This window comes from Hydra vulgaris, chromosome 03 (genome assembly GCF_038396675.1).
Source record: "Hydra vulgaris chromosome 03, alternate assembly HydraT2T_AEP".
NCBI lineage: Eukaryota > Metazoa > Cnidaria > Hydrozoa > Anthoathecata > Hydridae > Hydra > Hydra vulgaris.
The window spans coordinates 12,506,039-12,522,340 of NC_088922.1; the positions used below are offsets into that span (position 1 = coordinate 12,506,039).

Consider the following 16,302-nt stretch of genomic DNA (forward strand, 5'->3'; position numbering starts at 1 on the left):
TCATACTTTTAGAGCCGTCAGCGGTAAAACAGTCAGCGACAGCCCTAACCCTGATCCTAACCCTTACGTCACGCTCTAGAGGGGTTGGTGGTTTTGTGACGACTCATGCGAGACTTGTTACTTGTTAAACTGTAAAAAGGTAAAACCCCCTAAAATGTGACGATGTAACAAGAGGGAAGAGTCAAAAACGGCTATAAATAACGGGTGATGCGGAAGTTATCGGACAAATCCTAATTTCATTATTTGAGCATAATAATTAGTTTTTGTGGTTTTATGCGTAGGCGTAAACGTTCTATAAATTATAAACTTTATTATTTGAAACACAATTATTTAAAATGAGGTTAAATGCAGCTGAACGAGAATCTTTTCGAAAGCGACTAAAAATGTTTTTCGTAAAAAAACCTAACATAAAAAAAAAAAAAAATCGTAAACCCTTTTGAAAAGGAAGGATTTGCTCGAAGTACAATATATGATAACCTAAAAAGACTTGAAACTGTTCAATCGTTTTCTGATAGAAAGCACCCTGGTCGTCCGACATCCTGGACTAGAGAAAAGAAAACCGAATTAACGAGACTTGTCAGCAATCGAAAAGGGGTCAGTCAGAGAAAAATAGGTATTAAATTCGGTGTAAATCAATCGACAATTGGTCGTCAGTTCAAAAAAATGAATATTAAATATAGAAAACGTGAAAAGACTCCAAAACACACTATAGAACAACAAATAAAGGCAAAGAAAAGAAGCAGGAAACTAGTTAATCAACTCTATAACACAAAATCGCTTATAGTCATCGATGACGAAAAATACTTTTGTTTTGCAGGGGACAACATGCCTGGAAATTCTGGATACTACACAAACAACAAAAAGACATGCCCAGAAAGTGTTCGTTTTAGAGGAAAAGAGAAATTTCCAAAAAAATTATTAATGTGGATAGCCATATCTGACCGTGGTATGCCCAAACCATTGTTTCGCACTTCCAAGGCTGTAGCGATCAATTCATCAATCTATATTAATGAATGTTTAGAAAAACGACTTCTTTCATTTATTCACAAGTATCATGGAGACTTTAACTATTTATTTTGGCCAGATTTAGCAAGTTCTCATTATTCTAAAGATTCTCTAAATTGGATGGACCAATATGTCTATTACGTTAATAAAGAATCAAATGTGCCTCAAGCACGACCAATTGAAAATTTTTGGGGACATTTGGCACAGAAGGTTTACGAGGGAGATTGGCAAGCTTCAACAGAGCAAGTTTTGATCGCATTAAACTTAAACTACAAGAAATTGATTTAAACTTTTTACAGTCGCATATGAAAGGCGTCAGAGCAAAATTGAGATCAATTGCAGATGGTGGTGTTTTTTCATATAAAAAATAATATATTTTTATTAAAAGATAAATGCTTTATTTAAAAAAAATATAATAGTAGTTTGTTTTTTTATTTATAAATAAGTTATTGACGTTTTTATTTTGTCCGATAACTTCCGCATCACCCGTTATAAATACTGAAACCAAAAAATTTTAAAAGAAACTTAAATTATGTTTTTTAAGTGTGAAGCATAATATATACAAAAAAAAAATTTACTTGCAATCTTAACTTACTTTTGGTAATTAATATAAGGGAGGGGAGGTTTATTATTTTTCGGAAATTTTTTCCAACTACCCCCAAGTTTACCAAGATCCCCTTCCCGGCTTTAAAAATCGTCGACCTTTAAAAAAACCAAAAATTGGTCAGGTACAATCGGTAAGCAGAGCATTTTTATGGTATAAACAGCAGAGAGGATTATAAAATAAGCTAAATATAAGTAATCCGCCTAATAATTTGGCAGGTATGTGATCTGCCAAATTATTTGGAGTGCTTTATATTGTGCACATAAACCACTTATATAAGCTTTATATTGTGCACATATAAAGCACTTATAAAACTTTACATTGTGTACATAAAACACAAATCAAAAGTTAATCGTCAACAGTTTTCTTAAAAACACATAAAGTTTTAAAAAAGTAGCAAAAGTGCTCATATAACCCAGACCATTTGATAATATGAGCACTTTAAATTAGCTCAAAAAACTAACATTAATAAAAAAAATACCAAGCTTGTAGAACTAATTTGTGGAATATAATGATTTGTTATTAACAAAACTTATCATTAAAAGATCAAACTTCAAGTCACTTATAATTAAAACAATACAACTTTACTTTGCGTTTAAAAAAAAAAAAAATTTCGTTTTTTTTTTCAATTATATTAACTCAAACTTTTAAACAATTAAAATACAGTTTTTTGAATTTCAATTACAAAAAGATATTTAATATAGTTGAAACAAAAATTTTTACTATTTTTTGCTTTTATTCAAAAAGCGATTAGAACCACTGCAATTTTAGAACTTTAAACTAGGTAATTTCAATGAAAAACACTGGGTAGTTTGAGCATGCTCATATTAAGGTGAGTTTCCACTTATCCGTTTTTCTATGGGAACGGGAAAGGGAACGTAAAAATAATCACGTGAGCATGCGCAGTTTTTCTTCGGACAAATAAAAACTTTTATTTCGCATGCTCACGTGAATACTTTTTCCTTTCCTTTATGTTTCAAAAATCCACTTCCACTCATCCGTTTTTTTTACGTTCCCGTAAAAAAACGGATGAGTGGAAACTCGCCTTTACACAAAATTTATAATGCCTATATTATATATAGAGTATTTTCGGGTAATATTAATTATATTAATTTAAATTCGGGTATTATTAATTGATTATATTAGTTTAAATTTGGGTAATATTAATTAATTTATTATTGCTTTGTTTTTTAAGTACATTGAGCACTATTTTGTAGAATGAATTTAAAATTATTCGTATATATATATATACACACACACACACACACACACACACACACACACACACACACACACACACACACACACACACACACACACGCACGCAAATACAAAAGTTTCCGCAACATGTTCGGCAACATGTTGCTGCAGATTATATATCGATCTTAAACTAAATTAAACTTTTTCATTCCATATATAAACACTATCACCACATGTACCATACCTTTCTAGTTTGGAAAATTATATCACATATAGTGGCATAATTATATAGACCACTTTTTAGGGATCCATATAATAGAAATGTATATGCGGCCCATATAATAAAATATTTAATTTTTATATGGGCCACAGATACATTTCTTTTCAGGTTGGATTTTTATTGCTGTCCATCTTGAATAAAGTGTTTGGTATAATTAAAAATGTAATTTACTCTGATCGATGCGTTGTGGAACATATCTTCATCATTCGGCTTTTCTTGCATCTAGTACTATATGAATAGATTTAAAAAACTTAAACAATAAGAACATAATTTGTCACCTATATGTCCAAGATTATCACATATTTGGGGTTTAATGTCTCCAATAATGCAAAAGTTGTTGAATTTGACAGACATTTTTATATTTTTTAAATATCCGTACATCATACATTAGTATAATAAATCTTTCGTTTTTTCCATTCAATCTTATAATCTTTTACTTCGTTACAAAAAAAAAAACAAATAAAAACTCGGAATAGGAGCTACTGCCATAAACAGACAATTTAGTTAGTAACTTTTTGCCCCGGTTATTTCGATGTCTATCGCCAATACACAATGACTGGTGTTGTTTACTAAAAGATTAACCTAAAAAATGATAAACTGGATTTATTTAATAATTATTATAAAACTTTCGAAATTATTATAAAACTTTCGATTATTATCTTTATTATTATAAAACTTTTATTAACGATTTTATTAACGATTTTATTAACGATTATTATTATAAAACTTTCGACTTATTATAAAACTTTCGAAAAGTCCATCAAAATTACCTTAATCGTGTTTACATTGATATTCTTTGAATGCTGTCATATAATAGAGTAACAAAAAATTATTTTTTAAGAAATCTTCAAATTGAAGCCGATTGCGTACTGTCTTTGCAAAATTGTTTTTCAAAAGATCATTTTAATCTGTAAAACTTAAATGAGTGGTTCTAAGCTAATAAACTTTCCTTAAACATCCGCAAAACCAAATATGTTCTATTTCACAAAGTATCTAACTCTGTTAACTTACTACTTCAACTTCCCAAGCTTATGATCAACAACATTAATATAGAAAGAGACCTTTCTATGAAAATCCTGGGAATAATTTTTCAAGAACATCTTAGATGGAAGAATCATATTTTGCACATCGAAAACAAAATCTCCAAGTCAATTGGCATCATGCATAAAATAAAAAACCTTCTAAATAAAACTTGCTTAAAAATTATTCTTTCATTCACAGTTATATCAACTATTGCAATATCCTTTGGGCAAGCACACACTCTTCAGTACTAAAGAAAATATACGTTAAACAAAAGCAAGCGTGTCTAATAGTATGCGATGCTAATAGATATACCCACGTCAAACCATTATTTAGGGAAATTGGAGCTCTAAATATTTATGAACTAAACCTCCAAAAACTTGCTACCAAAATAATTTGAAAATTAATTTTCCGCCATTGATCACAAATACCCAACGAAGTACTCTTTTTAAAACTTTAAAATTCCGAAGACTTTGCTTAAAATAACTGACTTCTCTATCTCTAGAATCTATCTCGAGGACCGCGACTATGGAATTCGATCCTTAAAGAGGAAATAAAAAACATGAAGTCATCAGATCTCTTTAAAGCAGCAGCCAAACAGCACCTATTTAACTTAAGTGACCTCAACATACTCTCCTATTTTTAAAGATCAAATCAATAATAACTAACTAAAACGAATTTATCCCTTTTGGATGACTACAAACGATGATTATAACATGGTTTATTTCTACTTACGAAATGGATGATTATATCATTGGTTTATTTCTACTTAAGAATTTTTAATGTCACGTTAATCTCACGTGAGACTTATTGAAAAATTGCAAATGAAAGGGGGCTTAATGATAAGACTACAGTCTTCTACTTGCTCCTGTCATTATTCTAATTCTTATTTAATTTATAAATGTATTAAAGCAAGTTGTATATAAAGTAAGTAGTGACAAAATAAATTACACAAAAAAAAAAAACTACAAGTAGGGGTTCAAAAACCTTAGGAAGTTCTTTTTCCCAATGGCTTCTTAAAGCAATATATAAAACCACCCGAAGCACTAACTTTGTTAACCATTACCATATAATCGCAAGTGCAGACATTAAGCCTTTGATCTTTTTATTCTGAAGCAAGCACTCAAAAATTTGAGCGCTTGCTTTAAAATCAAGAGATGCAACCAGCCATATAAGCGGCAAAGGTAAGGAAAACGGTTTTGAATTTCTTAGTTAAATCCTTTTCCGCGATGCTCTTCGATAGAAACACTTTAACCCAAAAAAAAATTTTTAAATTTATGTCAATAAATTTGAATTTTAGTTGATGCAAATTTTATGAATTATATTTACCATACAGTTTAGAATATAAGCTTAACTATTTTTATATGTTTATTATTATTTGATAACATAAAATTTTTTTTGTACATTTACTATTTAATAAATTTACAAAAAGGAAATTTACGGAGTTAAGCTAAAATAGTCTTTAAGAGCCGATTTATGATAAAAATGTTTTTTCCTTTGATTTGTGGTTTTTAATTTTCTTAGAGCCTACAATGCTTTGGTCTAAGCTATTTAATTCTTAATTACTCGTTTTGATAAAAAAAATCTCTTTGCATTCTTTATTAATTGTAGATAAAGCCTCATATTACGATCTTTTGTAGTTGAAGATACTAGATTATCAGGTTGGTATTCCAAAGTAAAATTATCAATTTTGTGAATAATGTGTTATAACTAAAAAACAGTAATAACTTAATATATGGGGGATAACTCCCTTGGTTCATGAGATAATAACTGAATTTAAAAAAGAAAAAAATAGTTAGGCAATTTATTTGCATATTAATTTTTTCAATCAAACTATTACGTCTTACATAGTCTAATCGACGCCAAGTTGACTCAGAAAGGCGCTGTACAAGAAATTTTTCTATTTTAGAAAGGCAATACTTAATTCTGTTTCTCAATTTCTCAAAATTATCAATATTCCAATTATTCTCATACACTTTTTCTTTGAGAATACTTCAAAAATCCTCAATCGAACGACATTCAGGTACATTTGCAGGGTTATCTTCTATTTTGACAAAAATGATATTTTTCTCATTCATGTAGTTTTGTATAAATTTTATGTAATGAGACTATGCCAGATAAGGCCAAAATATGTATTCGCCATGAGAATCTTTGATAAATGGAATTAGTTTGTTCTTGATACAATCATTTTTGTAGTCTTCTTGGTTGATTGCAGAGCCACTTTCTCTGAATATCGGCAAAGATATTCCTTTATCGGAAAACCAAATACAAACGAGTAAATTCTTTTCATATTTTGAAGTGGGGTTGAATTTGACACATGTTGGTGTTTGAGAAACATCACTCGAATAGTAAATACTATTTCCATTAATCAAATTTAATGTGAGGTACGACTTGTCGTAAAGGATTAACAATTTATCATAAAAACATGTTGTTGTAAAGGAAAACTCGAAGAAGTCTGAGAAGACTTATCATCGAGTACCTCTTTAAGTGGTTAAATAAAGTGTATTTTATATTTATATATAATCAGAAGTGGTTAAACAGTATACAGTCAGTGATACACATAAATATTTTAGTATAAATTTTGTTGCTAAGTTTAATACATGTCAATATAATTGTTGATATTAAGTATGAGGTGTTTTAATTTATTTTTCAAATTGGCAGGATTATTTAATACTTTAAGTTCTATATTTTTTTAATATTATTTTGTTATATAGGTACGGACCCCGGTAGGAAATAGAAAACCGTGAGAAATTTGTTGTTCTTTTAGGCAGTATGAAGTTGCCTGTTGCTCTTGTTATATATCTATTAGAGTTAACTTGAAAGAAATTATCTAAAAAATACGATGGGACTAGTCCAAGTTTGTATTTGATATGAATAGTACATTTTGGTAGATGTTCATTTGGTAAACATTTAGAGCATTCAAGGTTTTTAATAAGGGTTTAGCATGGGTGAGTTTATCTTTATTATAAACTAATCTTGATGCGTGTTTTTGACTTATATAAATAGTACTCAATTTGGATTTGTGTGTACTTGCCCATGTAATATTAGCGTACGTAAGATAACTTTGGATGTAAGAAAAATAAAGGGATTTAAGATTATGTTGGGACAACATAGGCTTAACTTTGTAGAGTATCCCAATATTTTTTGAAATTTTGGTGTTTATTGTACTTATATGGGCTTTCCAAGATAAATTTTCGTCAATAAGGATCCCAAGAAATTTAGTTGTTTCTGTTCTTTCAATGTTTACCTTATCTATTTTTAGCGAGGGAAGGATAGTTGGTATATTAATTTTTTGTTTTTTGGAATGAAACAGTATGTATTTTGATTTTTCTGTATTTAGTGATAATTTATTTAGTTTCAACCATATATTTAATCTTTTAAGCTCTTTGTTCATACATTCATAAAGATCTTTGATTGAGTTCGAGGAATAAAATAAGTTTGTGTCATCGGCAAACATAATGACATCAAGTTTATCTGAGACATTTGTAAGGTCGTTAATATATAGAAGAAACAGAAGAGGTCCAAGAATGGAACCTTGGGGGACACCGCACTCAAGTCTTAGTAGTTTTGAGTGTTTACAATTATCTGAAAAAACACATTGTTGTCTGTTGCTTAGATAGTTTTTGAACCAGTCAAGGGCTATGTTTTTTATCCCATAGCTTTCCATTTTTTTAAGTAAGATATCATGATCTACAGTATCAAACGCTTTTGAAAGGTCTATAAAGATGCCTAGAACAAACTGTTTTTTATTAAAAGAATCCATATATTGTTAACTAGATCTAGAATTGCGTGTTCAGTTGAATATTGTTTTTGGAAACCGAATTGCTTTTTATTTAGAATTTTATTTTGGATTAAATATTCATACAATCTGTTATAGATTACTCTTTCGAGAAGCTTAGAAAAGGTAGGGAGTACTGAGATAGGTCTATAATTATTAAATAAGTATGTTTCACCTGTTTTAAATATTGGTACTACTTTAGCTACTTTAAGCTTGTCTGGTACAACTCCTGTTTTAATCGAAGACTTAAAAATTTCAAATATTGGTTTATTTATCGTTGTAAAGACATTTGCCACTACTCTACTACAGATATCATCGATACCTGGAGTTTTATTTAATTTTAAGGAATTTAGAGCAACATTAAGTTCTTGGTAGTTTAGATCTTTGTATTTTATTTCGCTCTGGGTATCACTTAGGTATGATTTGAATGAGATGTTGGGAGACTTAATTTTTGAGGCAAGATTAGGGCCAATGTTAACAAAAAATTCGTTGATTTTTTCAGCAATCGTATTTTTGTCACTGTACTCTATATTATCTATGATTATTTGAGCAGGCAAACTATTTGATTTTACTTTTTTGTTTCCAATTATTTCTTTTATAGTATTCCATGTTTTTTTAATGTCACCAGTTGCATTTTTTATTTGGTTTGAGTAGTAATTTTTCTTCGAGCTTTTTTTTATTTTTTCAAATAGATTTTTGTATTGTTTGTAAGTATTTAGATTTTTTTCATTTCTATTTTTTAAATATTCGATGTAGAGTTTTTGTTTTGTTTTTTGAAGATTTTTTTATACCTCTGGTAATCCATAGACATTGTAAGTATTTTATTTTTAATTCTTGTTCTATAATTGGAAAGTGATTATCATAGTGCTTTAAGAATATTTCTATAAATTCATTATAAGCGGAGTTGGTATGCCCAAGGTTACATTCTTGGTAAATCCTATCCCACCTTACTGCCGATAGTGAGTCTTTAAACTGTTGAATAGTTAAATTATTAATTTTTCGTTTATAGACTTTGATTTTAGAGATATTATTTTTTGTATCTTGAAAAAAGGAAAAGTAAATCGGAAAGTGATCGGATATATCCGTTTTTATTACACCTGCTTTTAATGAAGGATCATATAATGAATTGGTCAATATGTTGTCTATTGCAGTGATTGAATTAAATGTTACCCGGGTTGGTTTGTTTATTATAGGAAAGATGTAGTGTTGAAACATATCGTCAAAAAAAGTTTTGGTAACGGCATCTTCATCGTACTTTAGACAGTTTATATTTATATCTCCATATTTTTAAGAAATATTTGTTTTAGGTGATTTGAAAAGTTTTTTATATCACCTTCAGGTGGTCTGTAACAGGTGGGCACCAGTATATTTTTTAATTTTTTGTTAATTATTTCAATTGTAAAGACCTCACCATCGGCATCGGAAACCGAAAGATCGTCTCTAATTTTGGTAGTCAGATCATTATGAATATATGTTATAATTCCACCTCCTCGTTTTTGAGCTTTTCGCTCATAAGATATTAGTTTGTAGTTCGGAGTTATTAGGTTTGAATTTATTCTGGATGATTCATCGGAACACCAAGTTTCTGTTAAGCAAGTCATACTGAACAAATAGTTACATTCTATAAGAAAATGTTTTAGTTTGTCAATATTGTTAATTATACTTCTTATATTTATGTGTATCACCGTAAAGTTACTGTTTAATGATTTTAATTCATTTTTAAAAGTTCCTAATTCAAAAAACCGCGAGTTAAAATTATTTTCATTAAAAAAATGCAAATCTGGATCGTAAAAGTTATTAAGTAAAAAGTTATTAGCCGATTTGAAAACATTTAAGTGTTGCGTTTCGTAATCTATTGTTTGTTTAGCCATTAGTTAAAAGAATTAACTTAGTTTCGATCGCTTAAACTTACGTAAAACTTTATCTTAATTATACGCAAAAAATTTTCTTATTTTCTAAATTCACGACAAAAAACTTTATTAAATTTAATTGTATTTACCTTGGTTTCGAAGATTTTTAACTTCTTGCCAAAGTTTTTTCCTCTCTTCCATCGTCTCTTTAGCAAAGTCTTCATTCCACTTCCTTTAAGGTTTTTAAGTGAACTTAAAATTTTAATTTTATCTTGGTAGTTTAAAAGTTTTACTACGATAGTTCTTGGTGTTTTATCTCCTTTGTACAACCCAACTCGATGTGCTCGTTCCACAATAATTTCAGTTGAAATTTTAAGGTTGTTTGTAAATATTTTTTTTACAGATTTCTCACAATCACTCCAACTTTCTCCTGGTGAATCTTTCCGACCATCGACTCTAATGTTGTTTCGACGAGAGCGGTTTTCTAAGTCAGTATTTTTCTTGTTTATATTTTTAATTTCAAGGTCATATTTTTTCCTTATCTATTTTAATTCTTCTTTTATTTTTTCTTCTTGAAAGTTGAGACTTTCTTTCACATCGTTTAAGTCTATTTCTATATTTTTCATATTTACTTAGTTTACATTTAGTTCATTTTCAATTTTGTCCAGTCTATCAGTAATTATTTTTATATTTCCACTCACTATTTGTGTAAAGTTCTTTTCTTGGTCTTTTAACAACCTTTCTGTTTCTTTAAGCAAAAATCTTTTGTTCTTCAAACTTGTTTGTAATAATTTTTTCGATATTTTTGATCGTTATTTCCATTTTTTAATTAATATTCTCGAAGAGCCTTTAATTAATATTCTCGAAGAGCCATTTATCGGCGGAAATTCGATACAGCTGACCCCACTTCGTTCAAATTGTCTCTATTTGGTCACAATTTCCTAATGGAATCTTCTCCTTATTCTTTGGCCTGATTAAGGACTTTGTTTTTTATGTTTTGCTAATATATACTTGGGTGCACTTAAATTTCCAAGCTGCTTGTGTTTGCTATATGCCATCTATGTTGTCAAACATTGTTTTAAGTCTTTCGGTGTTCCTTTTTATCATTATTTTAGCAATCCAACCACTTACAGGGACTCTCTTGTGCCCAAAATTATTTTCAGCGCGTCGAATAATGGTATAAATAGTGTAAATAGGAATTTTTTCAGCAAAAGAGTGATCAACTGTAAACTTTCAGATCAATTTTTCAAACAGAAACTGTCTAAATGTTATCAATAGGCTTCATGTTTCTTTTTCATTTTTTTCTGTAACAATAAATTATTTTAAATTAAAATAAAACAAGTTTTGCAGGGAATTGAAAATGCTACAAACTAGTTATCGTTGCAACCATAATTAATATAAAGTATGTTACATAACTTTGTCTTCCAAGTCATTACTGTTCTTTAGTTACAGCCCGTTATTTTGAAAAACTGTATTTTTTTTATTTTATCGTAAGTAAGTATACCACACTGAAGTTGCGTAGTCTAGATACTAGTGATCGACCGAAACAAAAAAAAGCCGAAACAGAAATAAACCGAAATTTCGGATTCTCTGGTTCAGAACCGTAACCGACGTTTCGGCAAATATTTTACCGAAATCTGAGCAGCCGTGGCGCAGTGGTTAGAGTTCTGGCTCAGAACCTAGAGGTCCTCGGTTCGACGCCAGCTCTAGTCCAACAAGCGACATTGGTACGGAAGGAGGCGTGAATTTCCTGTTAAATGCTCTCCCGCGGTGTTCTGTGATAAGACCGTAAGGACTTCTGGGAGCACCTAAAATAACTACAATAAAAAAAAACAAAAAAAAAACGATACTGACATTTCGGCTAGTCAAATTTAATTTCATTAGAAAATTTTGTTTAAAAATGCAATTTTACATTTGTTGTTTTTTAAACGTGTTTATATTAAAATTGATTGCACGTGTTTCACAAATTGAGATTTAATACATAAGTTGGCAATAAAAGTGAATAGCGAAAGTTCACAACTGGCAGATTTTCTCTGCAAAGCAAGATTTTTCGAGGTTTTCTGGTAATAGTCTGTTTTTCAATTGCTCAGTATATCTTCAGCTTTTTAAAATAACCTTTCCTTATCAGTTGATGTTAGTGGAGGGGTAAAAAACCTATCAGCGATTTTAGCAAGAGCCAGCTTGACATCACTTCTCAAATTGTTAAGCAAACTTGTTTTCATTAAACAAACGTTATCAGTCAAAATATTATGCGCACTGCAATGGCTTGATTATTTGCAGTTTTGATATTTTTTAAGAAGCAGATCGAAGCTATTTAGTCACTAAAAAATTAAGTAATGTTAAACAATGTCAACTTAACTTGTTAAGTTAAGTTAAGTTAAACAATGGGCTTAAAATTTCATTTAGAAATAGTAAAATATTTTGTAAAAATTATCAAAAGTAACTATTTTTCTGAATTAGATAAAAATCTAAAGTCTTTTACGGTTTGTTTTTCAGCCGAAATAGTGCTTTTTACCGAATTTATAATAAGTACCAAAACCAAAATTTCGGTATCGGCTCAAATTAAAGTTTCGTCCAAAACCGATCACTACTAGATACGAGGCCGGGTGAATAACCAGGGTGAGCAGCCGTGGTGCAGTGGTAGCGCACTTGTCTCAGAAACAAAGGATCAGTGGTTCAAACCCTATCCTGGCGACGAGGAGGCGTGAACCTCCAATTAAATGCTCATCCGCGGTGCTGATAAGACCATAAGGATTTCTTGGGGCACCTAAATAAAAATTAAAATAAATGAATAAATAAGAAGAAAAAAGCAATTGCTTTTACTCAGTAATTGATCAGCTTTACGTAAATAAAAACTTAAGGAATTTTACTTAAATTTTTATTCACATAAAGCTGAACAATTACTCCAAAAACGCTGAGTAAACGAAATTGTTTTTTTTTATTCATCCGGCCTACGGTCGTAATGGAAAGGTGTATAATAGTTTAGATAGATTTGTATCTAAGTTTTTAAATGAATATTTAATCATTCCTAATATTTTAATAACTTTGCTAGAAACAAAATTAAATTGACTAGACCATTTCAAGTCGTTTGAAATCATAATTCCTTTTTAGGAATTGTCTATATTTAGTTTTTTTGGATTTTTTATGAGATGTTCGTCAATAAATAAATAAAATGTTGTCAGTTCATATAAAAAGTTTTTTTTTTATCAAGATTGGAACTTTATTGACTAGAAGCGACAGCTGACGATGTTTTTACGACAACTAACAATATTTTAACGACAACTGACGATGTTTTAACCACAACAGACGGTGCCGACCACAGAAAATTGCACAACAAAATAAAGATTTTAGAACACTTTGTTATTGAAAGTTTTACCTTTTTACAGTTTAAATATTTTTTTCATAATTTTATTACTTAATCGTATAATACAATTGAAATAATAAAACAGAAAAATCATACATATAAATAAATAGCAATTCAAATATAAATAATATATAAAAAAGTGGTAAGCTTTTATTTAATTCAAATTTTAAAGGTTATAAGTCAATTGAAAAATTTCTCTCTTTTTTTCTTAAAACTTTCTTCAAGGTTAAGTTTGCATAAATAATTAGGGATTTAGCATGATGCAATGTTGATATATGTTGCCATGTTGATATATGTTTTTGCTATTCAAATAATATTTCTTATAACAGTCTTTTTTGATATAGTTTTATAAGATCATAATTTATTTACATTATGAAAACTATATATATGTATATACATAAAAATTAACTATTTATTAAAAGATTGACAAAACACTGTGACGTTACCAACGAAACTGTGAGAAAAGAGAATACTCATCGAAATAATTTTTTCACAGCAAAACTAAAAATAAAGAAGAAAAAGTTAAAGAAGATATCAACATTAAGAAAATGAATATAAAAATTTTAGTTGTTATATTTGTTGGTAAGCAAAAAATACCTAAAATTATATCTTGGTTTATTATAAATATCTTTGGTTATTATAAATTTATCTGCTTTTTTGTCATTATAAATTTTGTATACGCACAATACAAAATGGTGGCTATATGAAAATAGTAGTCACCAGCATCAATAAATTGCGGAGTCACCAGCATAAGCACCAGCACCAGCACCAGCATTTTAATTTTTATTTGATAACGCATAAATAACATTAAAGCTTCTAAAACTAAACACAATATATACCGGCTACATAACATGGTATTTTGATACATGTAGTTAATCTCATTACAATACCTTCAAATAAAAATGTTTAAAAACATCATAGCATAACTTTAAAACTAGCTTTATTTTAAATTGAAGCAGGCTACACATAAAAGTTATTATTTTATTATTTGAACTAAAATTTATATAAAATATTTTTTGGTTGGGATATTTTTGATGGTTGAGGCAAAATTTCTGTGCATTTTATCAGAATGTCTGTTGATGCTAGAGGCTTACTAACAGCATTAATTAAAAAAAGTCTCACCAAACAACCAACAAAACTATGAAACTGAAATTTTTTTCACGTCATGAGAGACGTGAATATCAGTTTTCTGAGTTTCAATAGCCAAAGTAATATTAATAAATCCATAAAACTACTAAACAACCGTCAGTTTAATTAAAAAGTTATGAATGGCGCTAATTTGATAACGGACTGCTTTAACTCTGTTTATTCTTGCTTCCTTTCCTGTAACCCTAGTTTGTTTATGGTATTGTAGCTTTTGAGAAAACTAAATGTAAAAATGTTTAAATTTCAATTGATCATTGCGATTTGTCTGAATGATCAGTTAAAAATAAGAAAAATTTAAATTTAGTTTTCTTAAATGTTACTAATACTTTATTAATGATTGATATATACTTCAAAGATAATTTTCTAGGACCAATTAAATGAGAAAATCTTTCCATAATGCGCCACAATAAAGTTTTGTCAAAACATTTAAACCTCAAAAGATTTAAATTCAAAATAATTAATAAAATGAATAGTCATAACAAAAAGCCAACTATAGTTGATTGTTTTATGACTTGCTTAAATGTTTTGACTTTTTTGTGACGCATTATGAAAAAACTTGCCCGTTTAATGGGTCTGAAAAAATTATCTTTAAACTGCATTTTAATTAACATGCAATATAAGTGTAATTATACATATAATTAATTAATTTTTTAACGCAACCCTTCAAAGATGAAAAGCAAAAAGTTTTTGACCCCTCCCTCGTCACAACATCGTAACTCCTTAGAAACAAGTCTCGTACAAATTGTTACAAAACCACGAACCCCACCCTTCCCCCTCCCCTTGAGCGTGACTTAATTTATGGGTGGATCCTTATAGAGTACATTTTTAACAAAACTCCAGGTGCAAGAAATATTCCACAAATAAAAAGTACACAAATTATTTGAGTTGACAGAAGTGAGGTTTTTACGCAGGAACGCGCAGTGAAAATCTTGGTTTTAATAGATTTAGCACCCTGTTCTCTTGCAAAGAAATAAGACGCCTGTAACCATAGTTAGAGACCCGTAGCAAATGGGGAAGAGGGCAGCAGGGGCATTTGTCCCCCCCCCCATTAATTTTTCCAATAAATAATTTTGAAGAAATTGACTGAAAAAATGACTAAAAAAAAAAAAGGGTTCTAAAAACTATTTTGAGGTAGTACTGCCTACCCCCCCTACCCCCAATATAATTTTTGTTCCTACGGGCCTAAGTTGCAATAGGAAGCAAAAGATAGTATGGCTCAAAATTAGGTTTTTCAGCTTTCAAAAAACGCAGACATTATATTGGTATAATTTCCAATAAAACATGGAGCCAAATGATGTCTTGGAATCATTTAGATCAGAAGACTTATAAATGCTTCATTTTGGGTTACCAGATGTTCGTTTTTAGGAAAGCGCAGTAAAAGTTTTTAGTAACCTCCCGCGATACTCAAAAAACATATTACTCAACCTACTTTAATGAAAATCTAAATAGCCTTAAAAACACCTGGAAAGGAATAAGAAGTATTATATCTTTTAAATCAAAGAACAGCAATAATATAGATAGTTTAAATATCAATAATAAAACTATAAATAACAAGAAAATAATTACAAACGCATTTAATAATTACTTCTATTTAATTGCTGATAATCTTGCTAAAGAAGTTATACCTCCTAGATTTCACTTCAGCCACTTTCTAAAAAACCTAAATCCTGATTCTTTTTTTATGTTACCAGTTACTTTTTAAGAAAAAAATGACTGTATCTCCCTCATGAATCCAAAAAAAAGTACTGGACCCAATAGCATTCCTTCAAAATAATGATTTTAGCATCTCAAGAATTGAGCTTCCTTTTGAGTATTATAATAAATCAACATTCCAAAAGTTCCAAAAGTTGTTCCAATTTTTAAATTTAATGTGTAAACAAGATCCTTGTAGTTATCGACCTATGTCTTTACTCTCAAATATAGGTAAACTAGTTGAAAAGCATATGTATAACAGACTACTCAGTTTTATAAATCTATCAAATAGCTTATATAGTCTGCAATTAGGATTCCAAAAGAAACACTCTATTAATCAAGCACTTATGGCTATGACTGAAA

General features: G+C 29.4%; 2 protein-coding genes across 2 annotated transcripts in view; both read left to right on the forward strand.

Moving 5' to 3' along the window:
* Positions 1-335: 335 nt before the first annotated feature.
* LOC136078472 (uncharacterized) lies at positions 336-1,293 on the forward strand. The gene is made up of 2 exons (XM_065794244.1): positions 336-392; positions 445-1,293. The coding sequence occupies exons 1-2, from the start codon at positions 336-338 to the stop codon at positions 1,291-1,293; spliced, it is 906 nt and encodes a 301-aa protein (XP_065650316.1).
* A 12,218-nt stretch (positions 1,294-13,511) lies between these two features.
* Positions 13,512-16,302, forward strand: part of LOC136077953 (uncharacterized) — a 40,313-nt gene continuing 37,522 nt past the window's right edge. Inside the window, exon 1 of the mRNA XM_065792373.1 lies at positions 13,512-13,683. Coding sequence (XP_065648445.1) covers positions 13,650-13,683 — 34 coding nt within the window. The 5' untranslated portion in view covers positions 13,512-13,649. The remainder of the gene's footprint in view (positions 13,684-16,302) is intronic.

Bases quoted from the DNA above. Each gene is read 5' to 3' on its own strand.
- LOC136078472 (XM_065794244.1), top strand. From the start codon at position 336: ATGAGGTTAAATGCAGCTGAACGAGAATCTTTTCGAAAGCGACTAAAA. The intron at 393-444 runs GTAAAAAAACCT...CCTTTTGAAAAG, and splicing joins AGCGACTAAAAATGTTTTTC to GAAGGATTTGCTCGAAGTAC.